At 49.9% G+C, this 27,941-nt stretch overlaps 12 protein-coding genes across 12 annotated transcripts; 5 read left to right on the plus strand and 7 right to left on the minus strand.

Annotated features, from left to right (window-relative positions):
* Positions 1-186: 186 nt before the first annotated feature.
* On the plus strand, positions 187-942 carry N7489_009499 (snoRNA-binding rRNA-processing protein IMP3; the record flags this gene model as incomplete). Its single annotated transcript, XM_056715249.1, has 3 exons — positions 187-218; positions 333-693; positions 769-942. The coding sequence occupies 3 exons, from the start codon at positions 187-189 to the stop codon at positions 940-942; spliced, it is 567 nt and encodes a 188-aa protein (XP_056562871.1).
* Positions 943-2,122: 1,180 nt separating this feature from the next.
* On the minus strand, positions 2,123-3,145 carry N7489_009500 (uncharacterized protein; the record flags this gene model as incomplete). Its single annotated transcript, XM_056715250.1, has 1 exon — positions 2,123-3,145. One exon carries the CDS (start codon positions 3,143-3,145, stop codon positions 2,123-2,125), a length of 1,023 nt encoding a protein of 340 aa, XP_056562872.1.
* A 624-nt stretch (positions 3,146-3,769) lies between these two features.
* On the minus strand, positions 3,770-5,784 carry N7489_009501 (uncharacterized protein; the record flags this gene model as incomplete). Its single annotated transcript, XM_056715251.1, has 7 exons — positions 3,770-3,821; positions 3,885-4,066; positions 4,169-4,471; positions 4,524-4,943; positions 5,033-5,238; positions 5,313-5,408; positions 5,532-5,784. 7 exons carry the CDS (start codon positions 5,782-5,784, stop codon positions 3,770-3,772), a joined length of 1,512 nt encoding a protein of 503 aa, XP_056562873.1.
* Positions 5,785-6,831: 1,047 nt separating this feature from the next.
* On the minus strand, positions 6,832-7,717 carry pyrG (orotidine-5'-phosphate decarboxylase pyrG; the record flags this gene model as incomplete). The annotated part of the gene is made up of 2 exons (XM_056715252.1): positions 6,832-7,505; positions 7,561-7,717. 2 exons carry the CDS (start codon positions 7,715-7,717, stop codon positions 6,832-6,834), a joined length of 831 nt encoding a protein of 276 aa, XP_056562874.1.
* A 308-nt stretch (positions 7,718-8,025) lies between these two features.
* Positions 8,026-8,644, minus strand: N7489_009503 (MAPEG family protein; the record flags this gene model as incomplete). The annotated part of the gene is made up of 3 exons (XM_056715253.1): positions 8,026-8,313; positions 8,415-8,550; positions 8,613-8,644. The coding sequence occupies 3 exons, from the start codon at positions 8,642-8,644 to the stop codon at positions 8,026-8,028; spliced, it is 456 nt and encodes a 151-aa protein (XP_056562875.1).
* Positions 8,645-9,078: 434 nt separating this feature from the next.
* On the minus strand, positions 9,079-10,732 carry N7489_009504 (putative diacylglycerol O-acyltransferase (DgaT); the record flags this gene model as incomplete). The annotated part of the gene is made up of 4 exons (XM_056715254.1): positions 9,079-9,296; positions 9,345-10,341; positions 10,405-10,445; positions 10,495-10,732. 4 exons carry the CDS (start codon positions 10,730-10,732, stop codon positions 9,079-9,081), a joined length of 1,494 nt encoding a protein of 497 aa, XP_056562876.1.
* Positions 10,733-11,182: 450 nt separating this feature from the next.
* N7489_009505 (WD40 repeat domain-containing protein) lies at positions 11,183-13,188 on the plus strand (the record flags this gene model as incomplete). The annotated part of the gene is made up of 4 exons (XM_056715255.1): positions 11,183-11,267; positions 11,350-11,465; positions 11,522-11,722; positions 11,785-13,188. The coding sequence occupies 4 exons, from the start codon at positions 11,183-11,185 to the stop codon at positions 13,186-13,188; spliced, it is 1,806 nt and encodes a 601-aa protein (XP_056562877.1).
* Positions 13,189-13,445: 257 nt separating this feature from the next.
* N7489_009506 (uncharacterized protein) lies at positions 13,446-13,924 on the minus strand (the record flags this gene model as incomplete). The annotated part of the gene is made up of 2 exons (XM_056715256.1): positions 13,446-13,566; positions 13,635-13,924. The coding sequence occupies 2 exons, from the start codon at positions 13,922-13,924 to the stop codon at positions 13,446-13,448; spliced, it is 411 nt and encodes a 136-aa protein (XP_056562878.1).
* Positions 13,925-14,240: 316 nt separating this feature from the next.
* pex8 (putative peroxisomal membrane protein Pex17) lies at positions 14,241-16,471 on the plus strand (the record flags this gene model as incomplete). Its single annotated transcript, XM_056715257.1, has 4 exons — positions 14,241-14,314; positions 14,379-15,376; positions 15,430-15,878; positions 15,929-16,471. The coding sequence occupies 4 exons, from the start codon at positions 14,241-14,243 to the stop codon at positions 16,469-16,471; spliced, it is 2,064 nt and encodes a 687-aa protein (XP_056562879.1).
* Positions 16,472-16,649: 178 nt separating this feature from the next.
* On the minus strand, positions 16,650-17,605 carry N7489_009508 (protein-S-isoprenylcysteine carboxyl O-methyltransferase; the record flags this gene model as incomplete). Its single annotated transcript, XM_056715258.1, has 2 exons — positions 16,650-16,735; positions 16,798-17,605. The coding sequence occupies 2 exons, from the start codon at positions 17,603-17,605 to the stop codon at positions 16,650-16,652; spliced, it is 894 nt and encodes a 297-aa protein (XP_056562880.1).
* A 328-nt stretch (positions 17,606-17,933) lies between these two features.
* On the plus strand, positions 17,934-18,714 carry N7489_009509 (sugar O-acetyltransferase; the record flags this gene model as incomplete). Its single annotated transcript, XM_056715259.1, has 3 exons — positions 17,934-18,094; positions 18,186-18,582; positions 18,637-18,714. 3 exons carry the CDS (start codon positions 17,934-17,936, stop codon positions 18,712-18,714), a joined length of 636 nt encoding a protein of 211 aa, XP_056562881.1.
* A 696-nt stretch (positions 18,715-19,410) lies between these two features.
* On the plus strand, positions 19,411-27,577 carry N7489_009510 (uncharacterized protein; the record flags this gene model as incomplete). Its single annotated transcript, XM_056715260.1, has 11 exons — positions 19,411-22,950; positions 23,007-23,168; positions 23,220-23,370; positions 23,427-24,004; positions 24,055-24,158; positions 24,215-24,414; positions 24,478-25,035; positions 25,087-25,138; positions 25,190-27,306; positions 27,369-27,428; positions 27,492-27,577. 11 exons carry the CDS (start codon positions 19,411-19,413, stop codon positions 27,575-27,577), a joined length of 7,608 nt encoding a protein of 2,535 aa, XP_056562882.1.
* Positions 27,578-27,941: the final 364 nt, after the last annotated feature.

The following is a 27,941-nucleotide window of genomic DNA, read 5'->3' on the forward strand; positions in this document are numbered from 1 at the left end:
GGAAAGATGTTGGCGGCTGGGGAAGGCGGGCGGTGAGTGGATATCTACAGGCAGAAATCGACCGCCTTGATTTTTTTGTTATCGCAGCGACTCTTGTCGAGGAACAACGTCCTCGCCCAGCTCAGTCACCCTCGACCTTTTTTTTCTGTGTCAGTTTAATACCAGCCAGCTGAAACAACTGCCATAATGGTTCGTGAACTCAAGCACCACGAGAAGAAGTACGTCCGCACCGGCAATTCCGTCCGCAGAAATCTCAGCCCGATCCCACCCAATCTCCAAAGCTTCACGATATCACAAAAGATCAATAGTAGCTAAGACTAACTCCCCTGCAGACTTCTCCGGAAGGTCGACTTCCACAACTACAAGTCCGACGGCAACCACCGCGAACATGAAATCCGTCAACGATACCTCCTCCAAGACCCAATGGACTACCGCAAATATAACGCGCTCTGCGGTTCTCTGCGCCAGCTCGCCCACAAGCTCTCCCAACTGGACCCAGATGCCGACCCGCTGCGCAAGAAGCTTGAATCCGAGCTGCTGGAGAAGCTGTGGCGCATGGGAATCCTGAAGCAGTCCCGCGAGCAGGGCGCCGGTCTATCCAAGGTCGAGCGCGAGGTTACAGTTTCTGCGTTATGCCGTCGCCGATTGGCTGTCTTCATGGTGCGCTCTGGCATGGTTGAGACCATTAAAGCTGTAAGTTGGGGATTTGGTTTGGGGTGGATGTATGCAATGTAATGTGTGATGCTGACCTTACTTCTTTTTTGTCAGGCTACTACTTTCATTGAGCAGGGTCATGTCCGTGTTGGTACCGAGGTCGTGAATGATCCGGCTTTCTTGGTTACCCGTAACATGGAGGACTTTGTTACCTGGGTTGATTCCAGTAAGATCAAGCGCAACATCTTGCGGTACCGTGAGAAGTTGGATGACTTTGATCTTCTGTGATGGACTTTACAAAAAGCATTTTGGGTTTTTGTTCTGATATACCCGGCGCTTGTGCATTACCTGTTTTGGTTTGGCGTATTGATGTTTCATGAAATGATATCTCATATCCAAGGTTCTCTGGATGCTCAAAATGGATATAAATATTACTTACATTCTGAATATTTGAGTAGTCCGCTGCACACATTTCTATTCCCCGAGCTACCAGAAACGGTTATATGGCGGCTTTACACCGCTTTCGCAGGCCCGTGTTGTGCATGTGAAAGTCTTATTGCTCTGTCTTTTACTGTTTATCCTATAGTGAGGTCCACATGTGGGAATGAATTCATAGGCCTGACAACTCGAAGGATGATAAAGGGATATTTCCTCGGTACCAAGCTAGGGTGTTGCCGGACAGCAGGAAACAGCCATTCATGCAATAAGTCATGGGAAAACGGTGGAAGCAGAAACAAATCTACCGAGGTTGTTTATGGAGGATATTTCTATCATGCATCCGATGACCAATAAAAGGAGGTGGGCTTCGATAGTCGAGAAAAATCTCACATCAATTAATTGGAATGCGCACAGGACCAATGCCTGCCGAGTGGTCATGCGTACCTGATCTCAGCGAATAGGCATCGAGCCATACGAACCGGCATTTGGGATGATGATCTAAATAGGGAAATGACTGCCGGTACTCGATTCAGATTGTTGGCAGTTCCTGGTTGGGCATTCGTCCATCGAGAGTTGGAGAGGTTTCCGGTTGAAGATGTTAAGCGGCTATTTTCGAAATCTTCGTCAGTCTACTCAAAGTCAGCAGCACGGCTAGTAACTGCCTAGAAGTGTGTAAAGTCCGAGCAGTTAATTATGCCGAAAGACAGCATCACTATAGCCAAAGTATGTATGTACCGCATGAGGCTATGTACAAAGTTCCAATAATAATAAGGGTATCTCAGTCTTCAAAAAAGACAGCAATGCAACAAATGCAAAAGGGACTGGATATAAGAATAAGCCAGAGGGGAAGGTTCCCGCCGAGGGAGACGTTCGAAATGGGGACCACTGGATGCAAATGCAGATCATCATTCGGGGATCATGGTATCATAGGAAAATCAGTTGACGCAGTGTAGGTTTGCGAGCAGCACCTGTGCTAGGCTCTGGGTGACAAGGCGAGTGATAAATGAGAATCAAATTCGGAACGAGGGATTTAGGCATTAGGAAGGGGAGAAGTCTTCGAACGGAGACACGTCCAGCGTCTTCGAGGGCCATCAGGGGAATTTGAATCGGAACTCGATTTGGAGGTCGAGGTCTTGCCCAGGAAATCCAAGAGCTGGGTTTGCGACTTCCCTTGAGACTCCGCTTCTGGCTCTTCGTCTTCGGGGAGATCCATACGGAACCGACGTACGCTGCCTTCGCGCTCCGTCTTGCCTTCCTCGAAGAACGGGGTGCGCGAGTCGCGGGACTGGAAGCAGCGGGGCGCGACCCGGCGCCAGAGGCCCCGGACACCACTGCTTGCTCGGTCGATCTTCTCGTATTCACGCCGCCGGGTATCGGGTGAGGTCCATTCCATGACTGTCGCCGGGACGTGGATGGACGAGGACGAAGGGCTGTGGTGGTGCCGGCTGGGTAAGGTGTTTGATCGACCTCTTGGTGTGATAAAGTGCGGTGGGCTCGTTGAGCTTGGTAAAGTAGATTCAGACTCAAAACGGAAGCCAGAACATGAAGGCATGATTGGGGATGAAGGTGCCGAGCTGCCTTTCTCTGATGTGTGGCTCTCATGGTGCGATCTATATGTAGCTGATGCTGTCCGGTGTAGAGAAGGTCTTGTCTCGGTCGAGGATCTGTTTGATGTATCGCCTTGGAACAGACGGCATGACTCCCGGTGTAGGGCTAGTAATGACTCGCGCTTGTCCTGTATAGAACTGCGAGTTGTGGTGATAGGTACGATGGCAGTGTTGGGCACAGCCCGGCGCGGTGAGTGAAAGGAACTGCGACGACTGTTGGGTCGGGATGGCACAGTACTGCGGGATGCCGAGCGAGAGTGGCTGATCGAAGTAGATGTCGATGTTTGTGATTGTCGACGGCCGGGCTCATTTCCCGGTGGATCGATCCTTTTGACCTTGGCCATCTCAGATGGAGATATAGAGGGGTATCCCTTGAGTTCTGTGACAAGAGGCTCGCACTTGGAAGCCAAAGAAGGCTCCAGGGCCAGACATGTGACAGAGGCCATTCCCCGGAAACTGTCATAGGCAAAATATAGGCAGGTGCCCAGATCAGATGTATGGGAAGTTCATGATAAAATTAGGGTTAACATGTATTAAAAACGAGAAAAACGAGAGATCAACTCCATCTTGAAATGAGGAAAGGAAAAAGAAAACAGCAAATGTGTTTTCCATTTCTTTTATTTCTTTTATTTCAATGCACACCGCTCCTCATTTATTTTAGCGGAGTGGGGGGGAAGTTGTTCTGGCCATGATCATCCTATGAAGGCGGTTACCCTGCAGATACTTGCAGTTACAAATGCAGGGGCTTATTTATTGTATGGGAATATGGGAGTATGGGGTATATATTCAGTTATAGGATTTAGACTATAATAATATATAGATAAATAAATAGAAGGGGAAAAACAAACCATTCACTTCCACATGGTCACATTGTCAATGCAGAAACTCTGTTTGGACGATCATTAAGAAATGGCAGAGGGAAAAGGTGAATATACACTAAATACACTAAGGAAACTAATAAGGAACTAACCTATGATAGGCAGTGCATCCTGCATGTGTTGAGACACCGTCTCAACCAGGTCGACCAAAATAATTGAGTGCATTCATATAATAATCTTTAAAGTTCTAATTTAAAGAGAATAAAGGAACTCGGGGTTCTCCCGATCTGTCAAATCAAGGAACCTAAACAGCCACAGTTAGCAAATGCCAGTCCGTAGACATCTGTAGACATCATAAATCACTCACTCTTGATTCTCTAGTCTCACATATTCTGGTCGGGCAGTGAAAAGGAGCTTCTTCTGGTTCTCACGACGATACCACATCCACACCCCAACCAGCAGAAACAGACACACACCCCAACAGACGATGATTGTCACCTCCGCGGGGACATAGCGGGGGGGCGTCCTTGGGGCGGAAGGTTTGTGGGCCTAGAAAATTGGTGTTAGCGCGCGCTCTCCGTATTTTCCCCTTTCTTCATCCTCACCGATAATATTTCCAGCACAATATCCAATCAAATATAAAGCCGCCACAGTCGTCTTCTTAGTATATCCCGCAACATTGGATGAAATCAGCGACAGCAATGCCACAAAAGGTGTCGGGCTGGCTTGTGTGAGATAGTAGCCAATCAAACGACCAACATTGTTTGATAAGGGCAGGGCAACAATAAGCAACATCCCCACGATCGCAGCGACTAGCCCACCCAAACTGGCGAGGATACGCTGTCCAGTGATATGTCCGACATAACCGTTGAGCAGCAATGCAACGATTTCCACTGCGCCACCAGGGACACCCAGAATCAGACTCTCTTTCTCATTGTATCCGAAGCTCGTAATCTGAACTGGTCAGCATGTCTGACATCCACATCTTTATAAACTCCCAACATACCAGCTGATTGAAGAAATTGGTAATCCCCCCATTCGGAATATCAGCAATCAAAGCATAAAAGAAGAAAGCCCAGGTCATCGGATCCAAAAGCGCCTCCTTGACCTGATATAGCTTGAAATGCTTATTTCCAATGCCCTGCTGGTTGACCCGCACACGCGCAACAGCCAAGATGCGATCTTCTTCATTCAACCACCGTGCGTTGAGTTGGTTGTCTGGTACAATCCAGAGGAATACCAGACCCAGGCAGATGGTGAGGAGACCCGTGACGAGGAATACAATCTTCCATGGCTCGATGGAGGACCCGTGTTTCTCGGTGCCGACCGCGATCCCGTACGCGACTACTCCGCCGAAGATCTGGCCCACGCCGTTGAAGCTGAACCAGATGTTGACGCGGCTGCCTTGTTCTTGTTTTGTGTACCACTGTTTAGGACTGTTAGCTCGACTCATTGTATATGGTTCATCGTTTTTGTTTGTCGGCTTGGAGGAGGAACAGGGGTGGTGTCCAGTACCTGGGAAGTTAAGAGTGCAAAGCCCGGCGTCACGGCGGCTTCGAATACACCGAGCATAAAGCGGATAGCGATAGCACCTTGGTAGTTGCTGACAGCGGCAAAACAGCTGAGAATCAATCCCCAGATTAAGATACAGGCTGCAGAGTATTTTCCTAGTGGGAGGCGCTGGAGGAGGCGGTTGGTTGGATATTCCCAGGCGAGATAACCTATGCGGAAGAGCTATTAGCTTTAATGCCCCCAGGAAGAATCAATCCAGGAGAAAAGCATAGATGGGACGTACCAAAGTAGAACAAACTTCCTAACCACTGATACTGATCTCCCTCAAGATTCAGATCCTTCTTAATACCCATAACACTGGCATAGGAGAGGGTGGTTTCTATACATCGGATCACATGTTAGCACTTTAGGTCGAATAAATAGCCAACGGAACAAAGCATAAGCCTAAGACTTCTCAAGCTTGCTCCACTTGGAGACAAATCGAGGAAAGGTATGCACGTACTATCCAAATAATTCATGCCATAGACAAAGCACATAATAGGCATCATATGCCAATCAATAACACTTAGCAAACGCCGATTCGTAGCCTCATCCAGCTCGATAGTTTCACCCTGAAGATCGCCAAGGGCCTTCAGAGCCTCATCGGCGTCGTGTGCATGCTTCTCCATCGTGGGATCAACATGTTTTGTCTTGCCCACATCGAAGCCAGTATCAACGCCAGAGGAAATCCCGATAGCCTTCTCCTCTGAAGCCATAGTGTCGGTCCTATAAAGTAGAAAGTATAGCGCGGAAGGTCGGGACAGTAGAGTAATTAAGATCAAACAAGGTCACACAGAACAGGGTTAAGCTCTCCCCGAGTCAGTGGCAGTGCAATTATAAGCAAGGCAACCTTGGAATGTATAGAAGAGATTGAAAGGGAAAACCTCGGGGGACACAGTTAAATAACGTAAAAGAACAGTAGGAACTCCGCACGCCAGATATGTATTTGGGACGATCTCTGTACTTAACACCAAGTTCGTTACTATATCCTGCACGTCTAAGCAAAACCGGGTAGCGAGCGCACTGCATCGCACGTACTTGCCGTTATCTCGAGTCACTCCTATCACCGTAGCAGATGCAACACGGCAGGTAAATTGTGGGTCTCTCCACGATAAGCCGATTTATCTGGGGTTGACGGTTTGTGATGTGTCTCATTGGACAGTCAAGAGAGGGGGTGAGGGGAATGATCGGCGTAGAGGGAACTCTTGTCTTCTTTCTGGGCGTTATGTCTATTAATTACAATGGAAGGCTTATGATTTAGGGCTAGAGACTCGGTTGTATGTGCGGGGATGCGCATCTATTGAGGGATATTACGTCAAGGATAGGCTGGATATTACGATGCACCTGAGCACAACTTCAAGATGCTTACACTTCTAGTTCCGTCGTAGGTTCAAGGAGCAAAAGTACCGGATTACTCTTATCTGTTGTCCAGGCGGTATCTCGGGTTTGGAGAAAGCTTTATCAAAGCCTACTCCAAATATTCGGATATTCAGAGATTGGCTTTTGATCAAGATGGGTAAACATGCCGTTGAGCACTTGCATGTATGGTTGGACTCAACCTTGCCCTTGCACCGTCTGTACATGCCGGAAAGCCCTTACATGGCCCTGGAAAGGCACTCGGGCGGTCCCGAGGTCGCGAGGTCGTGAACACCGGTGATGTAAGGAAGCACCAAACTGCAAAATGTTATAGCACGCCATCATATATAGAATTCTCATTATGCATCAACACAAATGTACCTATAGTGGAAGGTGGACGCACGCTCCTATTGCGCACCCACGCGGGCCAGATACGCCTCCCAGCCCTGCTGCTGGTACTGCTTAGCGGCCTCAACAGGGTCGGCAGCGGCATAGATACCACGACCAGAGATAATAAAGTCAGCACCGCGGCCAACAGCCGACTGCGGCGTCTGGTACTGCTGACCGAGCTTATCGCCCTTAGACGAGAGGTTGACGCCAGTGGTGAAGACGACGAAATCCTCGCCCTGCGCGGGCGCCTCTGTAGACTCAACCTCGCCGAGAGACCGGGTCGAGACAAAGCCAAGCACGAAGCTGGGGTACTTGCGCGCGATGTCGACGGAGGCGGAGGTGTAGGCGCCTGTTGCGAGGGATCCCTTCGAGGTCATCTCGGCGAGGATGAGGAGGCCACGCTCGGAGCCGTAGGGGAAATCAGTGGCCTGGGCGGTTTGAGCGAGGGCCTCGACAATGCCCTCGCCGGGTAGGATGGAGCAATTGATTATGTGCGCCCATTCGGAGATGCGGAGGGTGCCGTTGTGGTACTGTTTCTGGACTGTGTTGCCGATGTCGATGAATTTGCGGTCTTCGAAGATAAGGAAGTTGTGCTTTTGCGCTAGGGCGTTCAGGCCATCGATTGTTTCTTGGCTGAAGTCGGAGAGGATGTCGATGTGTGTTTTAATCACGGCGATGTAGGGGCCAAGGCCTGTGGATGGTTAGTGGCTTGTTCCTTTGGAGTGGGGGGAGCTGGGTTCACTTACGGTCGGCGAGGTCCAGGAGCTCCTTTGTTGTGGTCACATCAGCGGAGACAGTAACATTGCTCTTCTTCTCTTCGGCGACTTGGAATAGCTTGCGCGCGAGGGGATTGGGGTGCGATTGGGCGCGGGCGCTGTAGGTCAATTGCGACTTGGAGGACATGGCGGGGTTGGCGGGGTGAAGAGATGGTTATGTATTGGGTATGTGATTTTGAGATTTTAAGAGGGAAGTGAATCAAATGACAAATCCTTCTAGGATATGATTGTAATTGCCTTCTTGACGTCCAAAGTAGAATAATAGCAGCAAGTTCGAATCGAAGACAATCGGGGGACTTTTTCTGCCACAGTGGACCCCCACGGGCCTCACCTTCCGCTGGAACTGTGGCGCATAATACGGAGTACGTTGCAGTTGATATACAAATACATAGTTCTTCAATTCCAAGACATTAGAGAATTTCAAGCTCCAATCACTTAGAAAGAAAGCAGGGGCCGTCCAACTCCGTAGACACTCAATCCCCACAGAGCACCTTGCACAAGCCAGAAGAACCCGCCGATCATGCGGCCCTTACCCTGCGGCTTGCCAGAGTATACATAGCCATAAAGGAACAGAGCGCGGAAGAAAACCCAGAGAGCTCCCAGGCCAGCAGCCCACTCAGGGTACTTAAGACCGGCGACCAGGGTGAAGAGCATTGTCTGCGAGGCGTTCTCAAGGAAGTTGGTGTGGGCGCGCTGGGCGCAGTTGAACTGCTCGGCTTTGGCCTATAACCAGTTTAGTGGGTGCCATTTGGTGTTCCATGAGAAGTACATAGTCTCCATTAAATACGAGGCCTTACGAAGGTCGAGTGATGGGGGATACGTACGTTTTCCCTGCATAGCTCCATGGAGGCATAGCTGTGGGGGTAGGGCACCTTGGCCTGCTTGCGCAGGCTTCCAGTGATATTGCCGTGCACAAAGCCCAAGACGGGGATGGCGCCGAGAGCGACGCCGATGACGGCACTGGGAAGCAATATTAGCCTCGGATTTCAGGGAAGCTTGGAGGTTGAGCTTGGACTACCTACCCGTAGTTGCCGGGAACAATGAATGCGACCATGATGAGAAGAGAATCCGGGGAAATGGTGTGAGATTAGATAGTTTGTGATTTTGCCTGATTCTGGGGGTCCTTTATACCTACGTAGTTGAGGCGGATTCCGGGGTCGCAAACTCCGAGCTCCCGTCGGTGCAATGAATTGGCCCGTTCCTTCCGGGGCCCGTGGCCTTTCAAGGTCATAAGGTCATAAGGTGATATAGTTGGCCTTTCGAATTAACATTCTCAGACCTTGGGAGAATCTTCTGGATCCTACATAACTAAGTACACTCTGCATGCACTCCGTACGAGTTAGTGGCAATGCACAAAAAACAATCGGACGTCGTCATGCAAGGGATATTTTCTAGCATTTCACGAATACATGCCCAAAGAGAACTATGAGCCCAAACATATACGTCAAGGGAAATGCGATACACATAATGGCTAAATGTTCGAAAAGCTCATGCTCCCATGTTCGGCACCATCTTACTTACACTCCCGTACTTGGCCTGCCAAGCGAAGAAGTATAGGAGCGCTCCAAGCGGTTGTCCGACTAGACAGAAGCTGACCCAAAAGATGCAATTTCCAATAACCCTGCCTTCAGGTCCGCGCATATTATCTAACGGTGCGGTGAGGCTAATTAACGGCAGCTGGAACATCATTCCAAAGAACGCGACACCTGGGCTTCATTAGCACTGGAGCTGCGACCAGAGAGGGAACGACATACCGATGAAATTATGTGTAGGAATCCCCACTAGCATTTCGTGGAGGATGGCAGATAGCGTGAAAACCATTCCACTCGCAGCCAGAGGACTCCATCCCCGACCCACCAGCGGAGAGTAAACATGTCTCTTCATGAACAGATAGACAGGCCGATTCCAAGACCTCCAATACATACCCAGACTGGAGCTGTTCCACCAGTCAGTGTAGAACTCGCGGTCTCCGAACCGCATGACCTCGGCCAGAGCATTCAAAAGCGCTTGGAACAATGCAAAGAAGCCAGCAAGCCAAATAATCAGCGAGATAGTGGACAGTTTCATAACCCGCTCCAAAATCGAGGCAATGTCCATTACTGCGATCTTATCAATCGAGTTGCGCAACACCGGTGCGGCATACTGAGCAGACAGAAGCCAAATGAACACAGCCAGACCCACAAACTCTGCAAGGCGCTTTGCAACAAATGACCACCGGATGGATGCTGTGCGCGGGTAAACAGGCTGATACACCAGCGTCGGCGCCAGCCAGAAGTACGCTAGGTTATTAATGGTAATATTTCTCGGGTAGGGACATGAGGAGTATATTTTAGGCAAGCCCGGGTCTGCGGAGGGATTGAGTAACGCGAGACGGAGGTCTCGGTTTGTGAAGGCGTAGGAGCAGTTTTTCAGCCACACGATGATAGCGTGCAACTGGCATATTGTCCCAATGCCCGGGTGGTGGATGTAGAAATACACCACGAAGCTGGTTACTGCGAGGCATAGCGTGGCGTTGAGCGTGTGTAGGAAAGCAGTGTACGGCCATGTCGACTGGAAGACCTTCTGGTCGTGCTCTTTCTCTTTCTCTGTCTTCTTCTGACGGCCCACTGTCTGCTTGGCTGCTGTAGCGGCTGAAAGTTCGATGATGTATGCCACGAGCAAATGACACGGAACCGAGGCAAACAGTATAGACCCCAGCACAACGTCTTGCCTGCGGTAGTCATGGCATTTAATACAGATTAGCACGCCATACTATATGTTTAAAACATTAGTTGATGAACTTCAAAGAGTAACTGAGACATTGGGATTACCCACTTTCATGAAGTTCTCAATAACCAATCGCAGGTTCATTGCCACTGTCAAAACATTAGCCGTTTGCATATAATATTCCCTGGCGACCCTTACCAAGTACCAACACCATGAGATTTCGAAATCCCAGGAAGTTGGGCAGGACATCTGCCTCTCGACTGAGGCTGGAAGGACGAGATTCCGAGTGATATGCAGCTACATGGCGATATTTACTTCGTTTCTTTGCAGTTGACGTTGATGGTAGAGCGACCTCGGTTTCATTCTGGACCCCTTTCCTCGAATTGAGCTGCGATTCCTCGCGAGCGCTCGCAATTGCTCCAGTGCGAGTAGTCATCTTAGCAGCTCTGGGACCTCGGTAGTGTGAGAAGTCGAAGGGTCTTAAGTCGAGCTCCGATGAAACCGGAGCACCGACGGAGAGCAATGCGAAGATTGAAACAACAACCAGGCCGCACAATTATGACAGAGGAGAAGAGAAGAAGAGAAGAAGAAGACAAAAGACAAAAGAACCAGAAACAAGATGATTTAATACAGGACATGGCGGGGCCAGAAACATCATAGCGCAAGCTTGCAGGTCAAATCCGCAGGGGCCAATCAGCGTCACATGCGCTCAAGGGACGGATCCTGCGCTCCGAAGAGCTTCGACTCTCTCCGCGTCTTTTGCTTTTTATAGGTCTTGGATCGGTCCGATTCAGTATTCGATCGGTATTTGAAAATTCAATTGTCTTTCATCCTCATGATCGTCAACCGACAGCCTTGATCCTGTACATCTTTTCAACCGGTCGCGATGGCCTACTACGAGGACAATGCAGGTGACGGTCCAGGGCGGTTTGGCAAGAATTTCGATGGCCCAGTCGGACCTCGCAGACCACGTACGTAGCTTGCTTTAGAGTGACTTTGATTGAGCTTCTGCTTGTTCATAACCCGACTGACAACGGTTGCTCTTACTCTCAGGTCTTGTTACGGATTATGGCTCTTCAATGGTACAATGGATGAGAACACAACAACCGAGATACAAAGGAGGGCATCGATTGGAGACAGAAAGGCCGAGTGCCAGCTTTGCTGTCGATGTATGTGTGGCTTGAACTGTACTGAGCTGGCGTATAAAGAGGCTAACTTGCGACAGGTTCTTCCCCCGATGGCGCGGCCCCATTCTGCTGTCGATACAATCCCCGTCCGACACCTTCACCAGTCAATCGGAAAGTCAAAGAAACCCATCGTCGTGGTGCGATGGACTCCCGAGGGAAGGCGGCTGTTGACCGGCGGCCATACGGGAGAATTTATGCTTTGGAATGGAACGGCGTTCAATTTCGAGACGGTTATGGATGTGCGTATTTACAACTTGTGCGGATTGCACCTTTACTGATCTGAGATGTTCCCTCGGTACAGGCACACTACGATCAAATACAGGCTGGTGTCACCTCCTTGGCATGGGCCCATAGCCAGGACTGGCTGGTCTCTGGCGGACAGAGAGGCGATATCAAATACTGGCGACCAAACTTCAACAACGTCGAGACGATCGATGACGCGCACCACGACGCGGTCCGCGATCTGGCCTGGGCACCCAGTGATACTAAATTTCTTTCAGCGTCCGATGACACAACCCTCAAAATTTTCGACTTTGCAACCCGAACGGCCGACGAAACACTGACCGGACACAACTGGGATGTCAAGTCTTGCGACTGGCACCCAACCAAGGGTCTGATCGTTTCTGGATCGAAGGACCACCAGGTTAAGTTCTGGGATCCGCGCACTGGTCGCTGCTTGACCACCCTCCACAGTCACAAAAACACCGTCACATCGACGCGGTTCTCGCGTGTGAACAGCAACCTCCTTGCTACTTCGTCGCGAGACCAGACCGCGAGAGTATTTGATTTGCGGATGATGCGCGATATTTGCATTCTGCGAGGCCACGACAAGCCGGTTTCTTCTCTGACATGGCACCCGATTCACAGTAACCTCATCTCGACTGGAGCCGAGGATGGTTCTCTATATCATTATCTACTTGATGAGCCTCACCTGCCGGCCGGCCAGATTCCTACCGTGGCGCCGTATGACAGCCCGGACCCAGCCAATACTCCGCCGCAGGTGATCTATCCGGCACATCGGATACAGTACGCGCACGGTGCTACTATTTGGTCACTAGACTGGCATCCACTAGGCCATATCTTGGCTTCTGGATCTAAGGATAACTTCACTCGATTCTGGTCGCGCAGTCGGCCTGGCGAGACTAGCTATATGAAAGACAGATTCCACATCGGCGAAGAGGCCGCAGAAGCCCAGGGAACATGGAACCGCGGGTTTGGCCGGAAACAAATGCGCGATGACGAGGAGCAAGAAATGCAGGACGAAGCTGACAGCCTGGTCGACCAACGACGACCAGGCGGCCCTGCTCTGCCAGGTATTCAAAGTGCGCCGCCGGCCGGGCCTCAGCCTGACGTTGTAGGTTTGCTGCCTGGTATTGGCAGTGCTCAGCCTCGACAGCCAGGAATGGATGGAGGTGCGATGAGTGGGATGGATCCGGGCCGTTTGGCTGCACTCATGTCCTCTCGCCCTCCATCGCAGTCAAGTACCCCGACGCCTGCAATGCATGGGTTCCCTATGCCGCAGGGTATGACCGGAACACCGCCGATGAACATGGACCTAGCACAGTTGCAGAAGCAACTCCAGGGTTTCCCCATGCCACAGAATCTCAACCTCCAAGCTTTGGCGAACAACCCTGGCTTCCCTGGCGGATTTGGTGGCCTGCCTGGTTTGCAAGACGGTGGTACGCCTGATGGCAATCGGAGATAGTGAAGGGACGTGGACATCTGATTTGAAATGCACGTTGAATCGGCTTGGCATTGGCGCAAAGGACATAGCATGGCTACTTTGATGCGGGGCGACGGCGTTATTTGAGATATCGAATCCCATTTGTATCATAGGAAATTTCTGGGCATTTCAAAGTCTCCCCGATCTTTGTCGGTGAGACTGCGTAGGTTGGTGGGCATATTCCGAATTTGTAGTTGCCATCCACGATATCCTGTACATAGTAGCAGCCGGGATAGCATTCAAAGACCACCCTGCATGGGGAAGCTGGTGACAATGAGAACCATGACATTGACTCCACCCCATATCATTGGTAGCCAAGTTGACATCCTGAAATTGCCTGCTTCATACACTGCACCGAGGCTATCCACCGTAGAAGCGTTAGTTACCTGATCATCCCGAGGAGACCAAGTGTCAAACGACCCACTTACACAACTCCGATGATACTCCCGGCTATAAGAGCCTCCAGCGCTGCGATGAAAATGTACACCAAAGGCACGATCCATATCACATTCCAGTTACGAAAATGAGTCAACACTGCGCACCCAGAAACAGTGAGATGTGTTGCGGCGTAGAATATCAACGTCCAGAAAAAGGTGAAGCGCCAGATGTCCTTCGTGTAGTAGAGATAGTATGCTTGCTGATGATGCGCCGGCAGGGGATCGTATAATGACGGGAAAGAAGGTACTTCGTAGTTAATTGGGATGCGGTTGTTGGCCATGGAGAGGTAGCTGCGCCAGTTCAGCTGCAGCGAAGATCAATCATCGAAGCATGACACGTGAACAGGGGACAGTCACTTTGACCGTATATGTACGGAGTATTGCACGCGTATCAACAAAAATGGCAAGTCTGGAGACTCTCGGAGATGACGATGCTTGTTTGCACTGTTTGGTTACAGCCCATTGGTCAGCTATGCGTGGACGCCCCCGTATTTGGCTCTGGACCCGGACCTCGGCTTCTCCGCGGTTGATCATCTCACTCCCTGAGCGATGTAGAGCCTCTTGTCTGGGAGCATCCCTATCACCTCCAGACTTGAAATGGCCACGGAACGATCTCTGGCTACACTGCTGCGGTCGCTGCAGGCGACTTCCAGCTTCCAAGATGCCGCTTCGTAAGTGCCGCATATCCCAACCCGTTTGGGGAGGTCATATTAGGCTAACGACAGAGCTATTCAGTCTGCTTCCCACGGCTACCAGTTTCCTGTCAATGTTGGGGAATCCTCTGAACCTGACACTCCTTTCGTCTCAACTCCTCACTGCACCTTCGCTCTGGAGTCAACCCGCCGACCTCCAATCATGTCGCCAGATCCTTAGCGTCTTCAACACCGCCGCCATTGCTGTCTTGCAGAGTGATACTACCGAGGAACCTCGGATACCGTACGGTCGGAATAGGAGAATTGACTATGAGGCGTGGGTTAAGGCGGTCGCTGAGGGCGCCGATGATAAGTCCCCGAGGTGGAGGCATACACTTCTGCTTGGCGGAATCTTGATGGGGTTTGAGGGACAAAACCGACGGGGCTTACCACGACATATTCGTGTGAAACTCGAGTCAGCGCTTGTGAGAGCGGCGCAATTAGCGCTAGTGGAGGTTGGCTCAGAGACTGGGATTGATGGACAGTGCATCACTATGGTCTTGAACTACACCTTTGAGCTTCTGTCTGATCTCGAGAGAAGCAAGTTGGATTATGATCGCTTACTCCCGACGATGATCCAGTCAGCATATTTGTCTTCGGAGGGCCTCGAGGGCGGATATTTCCTAGGATCTATTGATCAAGACGTTGTCGAGGCTCCCGGGAAGCAGTTTCGCTGGTCGTCCAACTCACCCACGTTTGGTATTGTCTCGGCGGTAGCTGCTCGTCCACTTGTGTCCACTCTTGGGCCTTTGTCTCGTCTAATTGCGCATTCCGTTGATAATGTTCGGGATCCGAGAATTGTTGGGCAGACTGTTGATTACCTGGCGGACTTCGTTCGGACGCTTATGGTTCAATGGCGGCAGAATAAATTGTCCGAGATCGATGTTGCGGAAGAAAGGGAGTTCCTAGACGCTGAATCCAGGGAAATCACGCTTCCTGCCCTCTGGAAGATGTTGCGAAATTGCTTATATTCAGTGGTTATTGCCCTCCGGGCTGTGCTAGGGAGAACTATCAATGACCCGGCTCTCGCTGCCAACAGTAGTAAGTTACAGATGAGTCTTGATGCTTGTTTTGTACTAACTATGTTACCGCAGGTGCCCCATACATATCGATGCAATGTCTCCACATACTTCGCAATATGTATTTCATCTCTTCTCGGATTGGGCAAAATGCCTCATCCCAGCAGACATTTGTGATGTTGGCAGCCATAGACATCCTTTCACAATACCCTGTTCTTGCCGAAAACTTCCTCCGAAGCATTAAGCCAAGCGATATCGGACAAATTCCTGCTCACCCAGTTGAGCGATGTCTGGATCTTTTCTTCTTGAATGTGGCAGAGCATTTCCCTCTCGTCTTATCCTTAGAGACGAACGAGGAACTATTATTGTCCGCCGCTTTCCCATATCTCGCGGCCGGTGCTAACAGTCTTCTGTTGGAGATTTTTGAAGCTGCTCACAGCCTGGTGCTTGTTGTATTTGCTATTCCCCACAACTCGGAATTGGCAACCAAACACCTGCCTTTCTATATCGAAAATCTTTTTGCGGTGAGTTCCGTTGCCCCGATCGTACGAAAGTTGATTCTAATACTCTATAGGTTTTCCCCAATAACCTTTCCGCGCGCCAATTCCGTCTTGCTTTCAAGACTGTCATCCAAATTACAGCACCCCCTTCTCCTCTAGCAAATACTCAGCCTCTTCTCCCCTCCATCTTGCTAGAAGTTGTTCACGACCGTGCTTTGAAAGCTTCCTCGACACCGATCCCTCCACAAGGTCCAAATCCAGACATGAGCCAGAGTCCACCTCTCTCCGAACAGGCTGTCCTGACCCTTGCTCTCCTTGATTCCCTTTCATTCCTCCGAGTTGAACATCTGAAAGAATGGCTCCCCTTAGCGGGGCAATTGATCAACACAATTTCTGACCGCAATATGCGACATCTCTGTATCGATCGTTTCTGGGAGGCTCTAGCAGGTGGTGAGATGGATGTTGATCGATCCCACTGCTGTGTTAAATGGTGGAGCACTGAAGGTGGACGTGAGCTTGTTCTTTTCGGCGCCGAGACCGCCCCGGACGAGTCAGATGAGAGTGGACCTTACATGAGTGGCGCGGTTGGAGGAGTCGCGCCTGAAAGTAAGCTATAACGATGCCAATGTAAATAGCTTACAGGATTGAAGCTACTACGCCTACGGGTGTGATCATGCCTTATACCATATACCAGACTTCTAATCGATCAGGTCTAGCTCCATATATTCCCACACATACCAGTGGTTTCTTTATATGTACTCCATTCAAAATATCTGATACTGTAACGTCCTGCAGCTAAATTCCCGGGATACCAACCGAGGTGACTTTTCTGTACTGAACATACTCGTCCCCAAAGAAGGAGATCAAGTAAGCTTCTTCGCCTGCAACCGCGTAAACCAGTTAGTAAGAGCTCAATACCCAAAAAAAATGATTTGCAACATACGCTTGATCCGGCTCGAGAAGAACTGCCACAAGACTAGGGCATATCCGACAAAGCAAACCATATTCCCAAGCACCAGTTGTGTTCCTAGACCCCACCAGAAAAATCCAAAGTAGCTCGGATGCCGGAGATACCGATAAAGACCAGTATTAACCAAAACATGACCTTCCTGATGCTGACTCTGCACATGGTGATTGAAGTTACTAGCAGCCTGCGCCATAGCAACGGTCCGAATAACCTGTCCGATCAACAGAAGCACAAAGCCTACGATAAGCAGCAACGACACCGAGCTTCTGAAAAACGGTTCCGTCACGGTGATCATCCGCCCAGCAGCAGTCTGTCCGGGCCAGAAGACATGCGACACGATGCACTCCACAATGGCAGACCCGTGCGCAACATTATATGCCCATCCGTTCGATGATAGCAGGAAAGCGGAGACAGTCGCATACCGCGTATTGTACTGCGCCGTCACGTAGAACTCTAAGAAGTGGAAGAGGCTCAGCGAGGCGATGAAGAAGGGTACGCGCCACAGCGGAGTGTAATACACGGTGCTTAAGAATAACGCTATGCTTGCTGATAGCCCGAGACTGGTTCCGAGGAGCATGGCGCGAAGCGAGATCCCCGCCAGCGACATCTTGCCGTCTGGGTAGATCGAGGTATCGGGATTGGGCGCGTCGGTCGAGACATCGGAAGAGGAGGAGGATGTGTTGCTGTTGGTGCGATCGTGGACTAGAGGCCTGGAAATGTGCGTGAAGTTCGGGGCTTTGTTTGGCTCCGCGCCGGAAGTTGTTGCGGAGGGGTTGGAGAACATTGTCAAAGAAAATGAATTGGGTGGAGGAAAGAGATTTGTTTTTATTTGGACCGAGGATCGGGCATTTCGAGGAAATTGGTGGAGGTTAAATAGTGTGGTGAGAGTCGATTTTCATTGTCTGAGAACAATCCGAAGAGCGTTGTATTGTTTTGCATCGGCACCCGCGGACCTTTCCCCCGACATGACACCCTTGGACATCCCCGGGCCCACATGGTCTTGGCTTTGTTTCCAGATATCTATGTTGCATGTCTCGAGATACTAACTTGTGCACTGACTTTGCTGTTTCTCTATTCAATTCTCATATGCGATAGCTATCCCCATTGCCGCCATGTCGCATCCTACTGAGAAAGAGAAGATGCTTCGCGGGGAGCTCTATCGAGCGTTCACGCCGGAATTGATCGCTGCTCGTTCGCGCTGCAAGTGGGCCTGTAATCGGTTCAATAAGTCGGACGAGGTGCCACGTCGGCGTCTCGTTGAAATGTGGAGAGAGTGAGTGATGCAGTTGAGCAAAGACTTGGCATTACTTCAATTTAAAACCACCTGCATTACTCTTTATACTCTGTACTAAACTATCATATAGCATCACTGACGACAAGACCCCTCTACCACCGAAGCCGGATGACCCCGCAGCCGATGAAGCTCTCTTTGCAAAGGAACCTTGGGTTGAATCTCCTGTCCATATAGACTATGGGTTCAACGTCAAGCTTGGAGAGGGTGTCTTTGTCAACTTCAACTGTGTCTTCATCGACACGTGTCCCATCACGGTCGGGGCTCGTACTTTGTTCGGTCCTAATGTCAGCTTATTCTCTGGGACCCATCCCCTTGATCCTGCCCTACGCAATGGCACCGAAGGCCCTGAGACTGGCAACCCAATTGTTATCGGGGAGGACTGCTGGCTTGGCGGGAATGTGACTGTACTTCCTGGCGTCACTATTGGCAAAGGTGCAACTATTGGAGCTGGCAGTGTGGTCACCAAGGTATGGCTTGTGCACCTTCTGATAGCTGTACAATCATGCTGACTTTAGCTTTAGGATGTGCCTGCTTTTCATGTGGCAGCTGGGAACCCAGCTAAGATCATTCGTCGGATTGAAACGACAATGAAAGAGTGAGTGACCTTCGGTTATTCATTGAGTGATAAATATGAGAGAGGTATGGGACTTCCTGGTGATTTGCATCTGCATCTATGAATATTGAAGGGCTCAATGAAACTGCGAGTATGTTACATGAACGTCATGCATACCTGGTCCAGACAACGATATAGAATCACATATGATGATAGATAACTCCAACTTCTGAACCTTTTGACAAACTGAAGTTAGACAATAGACAATGAATGCCAAGAGTCCTGGGGTCCAGACTCGATGCATAAGGCCGCATAAGGGGCAGTGCATTTTTTGGCGCTTTATACCGTAGCTATGAGCAATGTAGATAGGCAGTAACATTTGCTACAAACTTCACAGTAAATATATGCATTATTTTCTATTTTCTATGTTTTAATGCGATAGGCAATGTGCAATGCAATTATGCGACTGTAAATCCCCAGATTGGTTTGTGTCTTTGTTAACAGAGATAATAAGTCAAGAAGTCCTGTTCGTCTCTCCGCAGAACAACGTCACTCTGGTCCTGGCGCGTCCCCCAAAAAAAGCTGTCGACCGCTTTATCTTTGTCCTAGGGACCCTTTACTTTTCTCCCACTCAATCCTTTTTCTTGAACTCACCTTTCTCTTTCTCTTCAACCTTCATTCTTACGTTACCTTCATTTCACGCGTTTCAACTATCCTGGATCTATTACGCGCAGAAAATGACATGGCTGTACCCCCGCCGGATAGCTCTTACACCCCACCTCACACTCCCTTGATCGAAGAATCTCCATTCATCAGCGACTCCATGGAGGATCTTGATCCTCAGGCGACCCGGAAGCGTCCGCGCCTCGACAGTGGAAGTCGCGTCAGTCCGACCTTGTCGTTGGATGGAACCTCGCGTACTGCCTCCATCGCACCTGCCTCAGACATGGATGAGGCCCCGGATTCTGGAAATCCAGCTAACAAAGTCACCATTAACACTAAATCCCCTTCTTCTGCCATGGCTCCTGACCTCCCTCTCTCCGACCGTGAGCTCTCCGGTAGCGAACTGGAGCTCCTACCAGATACCAATACAGCCCCCAATCCCATTTCAGTTTCCTCCTCACCCTCCTCACCTCGAAGTCCTGAAATCGAAGTTGCTGAACCGGAAGACATCAATCAAGACCCGAATACCTCGAACTGGAAGTCACTGGGCCAAGTCGTGCGGGATCAGGATGAGCCCGAAGTGATAGAGATCCAAGACATGGCTCCTCTTTCCGAAACGTTCCCCAAAGTACACCCTGAGATGACACCCCGAGAGAACTTTAAGGCACTTGGTGATATGCTTGAACATGGTAATATGGGACTCCGCTCAACTAGACTTGGTCAGATGCTAATTTGGCGAATAGGACACCCACGCGAAGGCACGGCGCTTGTTACAATAAAACAATGGCTTCACATTTGCGCGCGCGATCTTGGTCGGCTCACAATCGAGGAATTTGCGGCAGATCTAGATTTCTGGGAATATTTACCCTCCGTCCTGGACCGTCTTTTGCGCAGACAACAAGACCTGCATTTGGATGGGATTGCAGATCTCTCAGGCTTCTTCGAGCAGTACTTTCTCGATTATGCTCACATTGTCCTCCACCTTGTTCGCTTGGACACCGCGCTTCTCAGTGCTCTTGGCGAAGATGACGAAGACGTCGAAATGCCTCCGAGCACCTGTCGACGATATCTTCATAGCTTCCCTTGGATGTTCCATGGCGACCAAATTCCCTTCCTACGGGTCCTGGAAAACCAGTCCCGCGCTGGAATTATTGATCTTTCTGCTCGACTGAAAGCTCAGGTGTCAGCTCCTCCGTTTGATGCACCAGGCGTACTCACTCAATACGCTTCGCACCTGCTCGCATTGATTCCGAAATGTTCGCAAGTTGTCACCATGCTACCAAGCCCTTTGGTCAACATACTTGCATTGTTTGAATGCGACACGGACACGGACCAAAACGGCGGTTCCGATTCCCCAGTTGACCTGTCTATCGATTCAACCAGCCTTCAGCCTTTTTACGAAGTCGTTCGAGGAATCGACAAAGTATACAATACGCTTGTCGAAAAGAAGTCGCAACTGGCCACCAGTGAATTGAGCGATAGCCTTCTGAGCCCAATCTTCCGCAGCTACCGTTTCCTTTGCTTCGGCTACTCGGAGTTTTTGCTTCAACTTGCCCAGGAATTATCGATCCAAGTACCCGAGGAGGCAAATGCAGAACAAGCCGCTTTGTGCGTTATTTGGAGGTGGAAATTCGGCACTTTGAAAAAGCAAATCATGGAAGGTCGAATGGAGCTTCGTGTCCACGGCGTGGAAACGATGCAATCGGATCTGGTTAGCATCTGGGGTCAAAATGTATCCCAGAACCGCGATGGGATCGAGTCGCCATTCCTAAAATATCTGGTTGAATTTCTCCGGGAAAACAAGATCCTCGACTATCTTGTGGGCATTGACTCACATCCACAGTTGATCAGCCGCAGCAGTAACATCTTTGGGTTCCTCATTGTCACATCGAAATACACCGACCATGACACGGATGTCATCTGGAAGACCGTCACCGAGAGCCAAGATGATCGCACTGTTTGTGAGGTCATGTCCATGCTCGCACGAACCTTTGCCATGCACCAGTCGAGGTCTAAAGCGCTGCTTTATGTGTGCTCAAAACTGCTTGAGTTGCCCTTGGATCGATTTGACAGTCGCATAATCGATTTCTGTGAGCAGCTGGTGCCTCGCATGCGCGATCGGGACCATCGCAACATGTCCGGTGACGAGCATATCGATTCTATTCCACTGAAGCTCTGTATCCGCCTAATCCGTGAGAGCTCTGGGGCGAAGGACCTGCCTCTGGAACAGAAGGAACTTATGCAGGGATTTGGAAGCGAGCAGCTTGGACAGTTCATCAAGGCTGGACTCAACGAAACTGACATGGCGGAAACATATGAACGCTGCATTCAAGACATTGGAGAGATGAATGAATGTACTGCGGGCAGCATCCAAGTGTTGAACGCACTAGTACCCCGTGATGACGCACGAGAGCTTTGGAAACTTGCGACCGATTACGACTTGACGCGCTTGGTGATAATCGAACTTCACCATCTCGTTACCCAAGACCATGCTAAGCTCGAGGATCCGTCGTCAAAGCATGGCTTTTCCTCGCGGGTGGAAATCCTGCGGCGTCTTGTTGATCTAGGCCCAGAAACCATCACTCCTGATCTCGGGAACACACTCTGGAAAGAGATCTTTATGTCCGAGAACCTGGTTTCTGAGGAGCGTCAAATGATTTGGAAAATGATGGTTGATCTCACCAACCGTACTACCAAGGAAAACCCATTCCTTGAGCGATGCATTCATGAGTATCTACCGGATGTGCTTCCCAAGGACTACTCGCGCGAGGTATTGTGGTTCGCTCAACAGTCGGTCCACTACGAGATTCGAATCAAGTCACCTCCCATTGTCGGGGAAAATGAAGTCATATCTATTCCAGGAATGGATCGGATCTGGAACTTCATATTGACCGCACCTCCACAATCGATCGAAGGCGAGGCCATCAAGTTCGCCATTGATAGCTACCTGGATCATGGTATTGTGCGCAGGTCCCCCCGGTCGGCTATCGACGCTACTCATATTGCTCTTGTCGATCGCTGCGTGGACCAGCTGAAGTCTGCCGCTGTCGTGTTGAAACCATCGTACAATGCAACAACCAATGATGATGTTTCTATGGATACCGACAGTCCCAATAGCGCCACCGGAACCGATGAACTTATGTTTAGCCGGTCTCTATTGTTCCTACGTCAATTACTGCATGGGTTACGAACTCGGCCACAATACAGCTCCCCTCGTGGCTCCCCGCCTACCCTCCCGGAACGTCCTCTGAAAGGCGAGCCCATTGAATTCCGTTATCAATGTTTCAATGGTGCTTCCATGTCTGAAATCTATTCAAAGCGCATTGGTGGTCTCTCAACGGCTGCTGAGCTTATGGAAATGCTTGTGCAGCTGAGTCGATTCTCTAAGTTCACTGCTATCCTCGGTGGACAGAAGATCGAGTTGTTGCAAGATCCAGAGGCACTTGTGAAGGACTTGAAGCTCTCTTCAGGCTTACTCATTCTTCGAAAGGCCCCTGATGCCCATGAAATTACGTGGGCTGGGAGACGGCAGTCTCTGACAGCAGTGGACAACGAAGTGCTAAAACACTTCGATGAGCTGTATGATATGCTTGACCTGAAGGATGACTTGGCTCGACAGGTATAACCCCATTGACTCTTCTCTTTTAGCTGAATATTGACTCTGGAACTTGGCAGATTATTGACTTCCTGGTTGTCTTCCCGCCTCAAGCGCTGGCCCTCGAACTTGTTCGGTCCAACACCAATACCGAGAAAGACATGTTCCCGTTGCAAAGACCTTTCAAGGCCTTGTACTCCTTGAATACACTGTCAATGTGTCTCCACGAGGAGGCTGCAGAGGTAAATTCGTCGCTTTGATTTGAATGATATTCGTGCTAAAGATCGTTACAGATGTCCCCAGACCAAGGCTTTGTGTTTCATAGCAATCGGGTTTTGGTTGCGTTCCTGACATCAGACGAGCTGTTCAGCTCTCTTTCCAGTAACTCGATAACCACTGTGCTCGCTACCAGAGCCATTGAATGTCTTCTACTGGCTATATCTGGTATGTCGAATATTGATCATTTTTCAGTCAATTGACCACAACTAATTGCGACCTAGTCTATCGCCCGACTGATGATGAGTCCGTTCTCATTGCCGATCCAATGTCTTTGGTCCGACGCGTTCTTGGCTTGCTTGAAATTGGCCGCTCCTGTCCCGCAGATCCACCGGCTGGTACATGCGCCCAAAATCTGACTTGCGGTTCCTTCGCGGTTCTAGTCGAGGCCTCATTACGCGACCCTAATGTCTGGAACGCTGCTAAACAGCACGCGCAGTTTGATAGCTTGATCCTATCTCTACTCCTGGAAGAAAAGCGAAAGCCAATCCGGATTGATATCTTGGAACGCTTGAAGATAATCTGCGGCCCGCTAAAACCGTTTAAGCTGTCCGTGAGAAAGCCCGATACGGAATCTCCTACAGTGGAAAATCCCAACCGGATTGACATGCTTGCCACTCTCTGGTCCTCATTTTTACAAGTGATCCCCAAGACCGTTGAACATGTTCCTCAGTCGGAAGAGTTCTTCAATGCTGCTCTATGGATGTTCCGCGCAGTCGCACAGAAGTCACCCCGGGACTTGATCTTCAACGAGTATCTTCAACAATGGAGTGCAATCATGCTCACTCACCAAACAGATGAGGTATCTTCAACCTCCAAGGCATGTGTATATTCTTTACTAATGACTTGCAGTTCGTCGGGCGTGAGCCGGCAGATAATTTGATCATCGGGTTTTCCGCTTTGTTGGAATGGTGTCTAGAATTGGCTAACGCCGCGGACGTCACTCTGGACACTTTGTATGTCACACTTCCCCGTCTGGTCAACTCCACAGTCATATCTAACTGGGCTTTAGGAACATCGCCGAGGAAATATTCAACAAGTACCTGTTCCCAGATCTCTCTCCAGACACAGTGGAGCAAGCGGTCCCTCAGGTTCCAGTCATGCACAGCCACACCCGCTCGAGCCTTTACAATCTCATGAGCTTGTTGTGCAAGCAGAACGAAGGGACTTATTGTCAAGTTTTGGAGCTCCTAAACACAAATGTTCCACGAGGTTCGCATCACTGATTTTTGCGCACTGCGTATTATCTGCATATCAAACTGACAATCACCCTAGACTCGCCTTACCTGGATTATGGCTTCAATCGGTCGCTAATGCTACGGTCGCCGGAAGGCTATGCGGGCCTCAAGAATCTCTCGAACACATGCTACCTCAACTCCCTCATGACCCAGCTTTTCATGAATATTGAGTTCCGAGACTTTATCCTGAATCTCCCAATTGCTGATCCAATTTCCCAAAAGCTACTCTATGAAACCCAGCGCCTGTTTACATGGATGCAAGAGACTTGGGGCAAGAGCATTGAACCGGCAGACTTCGTGAAAAGCATTCTCACATACGACAACGAGGAGATCGATGTGACCGTCCAGATGGACGTTGATGAGTTCTACAACCTTCTCTTTGACCGCTGGGAGGCTCAGGTTCTCGATGCGGAAATGAAAAAGAAGTTCCGGTCTTTCTATGGAGGGCAGCTTGTGCAGCAAATCAAGTCAATGGAATGTGATCATATCTCAGAAAGACTTGAGCCATTCTCCGCGATTCAGTGCGAGATCAAGGGGAAGGCCACTCTGGAAGACAGCTTGCGGGCCTACGTGGCCGGTGAGGTGATGCAGGGAGGTGAGTAAATACTGTGTCCCCAAGGGTGCTAAAATTCTAACCAACATGCAGATAACAAATACTCATGCACCTCATGTGGCCGGCATGTAGATGCTGTGAAGCGGTGAGTGGCAGTGACATAGCGACACAGACCGATATTCTGACTTCTATTTAGTGCTTGTCTGAAAGATGTTCCTGACAATTTGATCTTCCACCTGAAGCGGTTTGACTTCGACATGGTGCATATGCTGAGAAGCAAGATCAATGACGAGTTCCAATTCCCTCACCACATCGACATGACTCCCTACACGGTCGGGCATCTCTCTGACCCGGAGCAGACAATTGCACCGGATATCTTTGAATTGGTTGGTGTTCTCGTGCACACCGGTACAGCCGAATCGGGTCACTATTACTCATATACCCTTGAACGCCCTTCGCCTGGCGGCGAAGCGAATTGGGTTGAGTTCAACGACTCTGATGTCAGCAAATTTGACCCCAGTACAATCGCAGGTCAATGCTTTGGTGGTCCGAATGAGACGATGCACTACATGAATGGAGCACCTAAGAACAAAGTGTGGAATGCGTACATGTTGTTCTACCAACGCGTGTCCACGATCGAGAAGTCCAAAGAAATCTTCAAGCCAACAAAGCCCGGCCTCCCCATCCACCTCCCGGTGTCAATTTCGACCCAGAACTATATCGCCATGGACAACGAAATGCTCGTTCGGACTTACTGTCTTCTGGACCCGCAATACGCATACTTCGTGGGCAGATTGCTTCAGCGTTGGCCCGATATGGCAACAGAAGATGTCAACCAGATTAAAGAAGAGTCTTTGGCCATCAATGTCGGAATGGACACCATTGAGCAGTTGGTTACGCGTACCAAGTATCATCAAGGACACCAGGAGGTTTACAGCGAACTTGTCGACATGATCAACAAAAGCCCCAATGCGGCTCAATCGGTGCTTGAGTGGGTTATCAATCGTCAAACCTCAATGTACAATATTATGATCAGGACGCAGAACCCAGACATCCGAAGCAAGGGAATTACGCTAATACATTATTCCCTAAAACATCTCCAGTTGATGTCGACAAGCCAGGAGCTCAATGAAGATGAACGGATCTCATGGCGCGACCGGTTCGATGAAGCCATTCAGCAAATTGTGCCCATGGTGACTGCTCTCTGGCCCGACGTTCAGTCCCTTTTGCGGGCTTGGGATGACTACTTTGGCTTCATATTGAAGCTTTGCAGCTATGGCCCGGAAGTCATCCAGGTTTTACTCGACCAAGGTCATTTTGCTGCCTGTTTGGAGATTCTCTGGATCGATGAAGACGATAGTAAGAAATTGCGATTCCGGTATCCCAATTATGTGCGCCTCTTGAACAAAGGGCGTCAGTTCAACTATCGAATGTTGCTGTCATTGTGCTTGGTCTTTTTCAAGCATGTTGACCTATCGCTCTGCCCTACCCCCGTTGGCCTACAACGACAGTTTTTGAATGGCAAGTTCTCGACCAGCTTCAGAGAGATGGAACTCATCAAGCCCGTTGAACCTGAGGGGTCTTTGTCTATCATCCTGAAGCTTCTGAGGCATGAGGATCTTGCGAGCCACCCGACCACTCGCGCGATCATTGGAGTTCTGTTAGACGGAGAGCCCGACGCAGGTTTGCTGAATCCGATTCAACTGACGCTCAGGAATGGCGTCAGACTTGAACCCGCCGTCCAGTGCACACCATTCCTGGAGGCGGCCACAACGTTCTGTCAGCATTGTCCGGATAAGGGGCTAGTCATTGACATGATCGGCTTCATTGCCGAGGGGGTCGAAAGCATTGACAACAGCGGCGGCCAGGAGCATATTGAGTTCTTCAAGTCTCTGTGCCGCAGTACTAACGAGCGGCTGAACATGGACTCTGCTGATTTTACCGAACTTGTTCTTAACACCATCTCTGTCTGGGCCCCGACCTTGCTCATTGATAGGGACGAGGCTGTCCGTCGCAACATGCAGAATATCCTCGACACGACGGTCTTCAACGATGAGATTGTGGAGGACAACATAGAGGATTCCGGACAGAATGGCGAATGGCAGACCACTATCACACCAGAGCGGCGTCATAGCATTGGTCGTCGGCTGCCGATTGCATGCATCGAGCGACTCAAGTCAGCATTCCTAACCGATCAGATCCGTCATATTGACGCCAGACTGCTTGAGAACATTACTCCGGTGATCAACTATTGCTTGGCTACCTTTTATGACGACTCTGAGACGGACCAGCAAGAAGTTCAACAGGCCAATGGTATGTTTGAGTTCATGCTCTTAGGGTTCTTTCTTGTATTGCCACTAACACAATCCTCCCAGAACTCCTCTCCCTCCTTAAATCGATGTCGCTCGAAGAAGTCCCCGATGATCCGCCTTCCGGTATGCTTCAATCTCTATCCCTCCTGAATGGCCCTGGAATATCATCTAACCCGATCCCCCTAGAATCGGACGTGGCCTCAGTTGACGAATGGGACGCAAACTCGGCGATCGCAAGTGATTCCGAAATGGGACTCGCTGGATCTCCTTAGACAATGACGTTCCCGACTGCGATGTGCTTTATGCTGTGTTTCTTTTCCATGCGTTTTTGCGGTGCCAACGGATTCTGCGAGCACGATGCGTGCATGTGATTAAAGGCAAATTCTCATACCTCACGGATTTTACGAATTCCCCTGTTGTTTTCCCCCTTACGATGTTTGTGGCTGTTACTGGCGTTTTCTTTTGCTCATGATGAGCCGGAGTAGGATTTATTTCTATCAAGGGTGGCTTTGGACGGACAGGTCATCTACTTGCATTTCACAAGCCTATTTCCAAGCATTGAAATAAAGAGTTTCTATCTCGAGACCTCAAGTCTTTTGAAGGGATTGCATTCAACAAAGTTCGTAGCGCATTATT

The sequence above is a fragment of the Penicillium chrysogenum genome (assembly GCF_028827035.1).
Source record: "Penicillium chrysogenum strain IBT 35668 chromosome Unknown utg000005l_segment0_segment0, whole genome shotgun sequence".
Lineage (NCBI taxonomy): Eukaryota > Fungi > Ascomycota > Eurotiomycetes > Eurotiales > Aspergillaceae > Penicillium > Penicillium chrysogenum.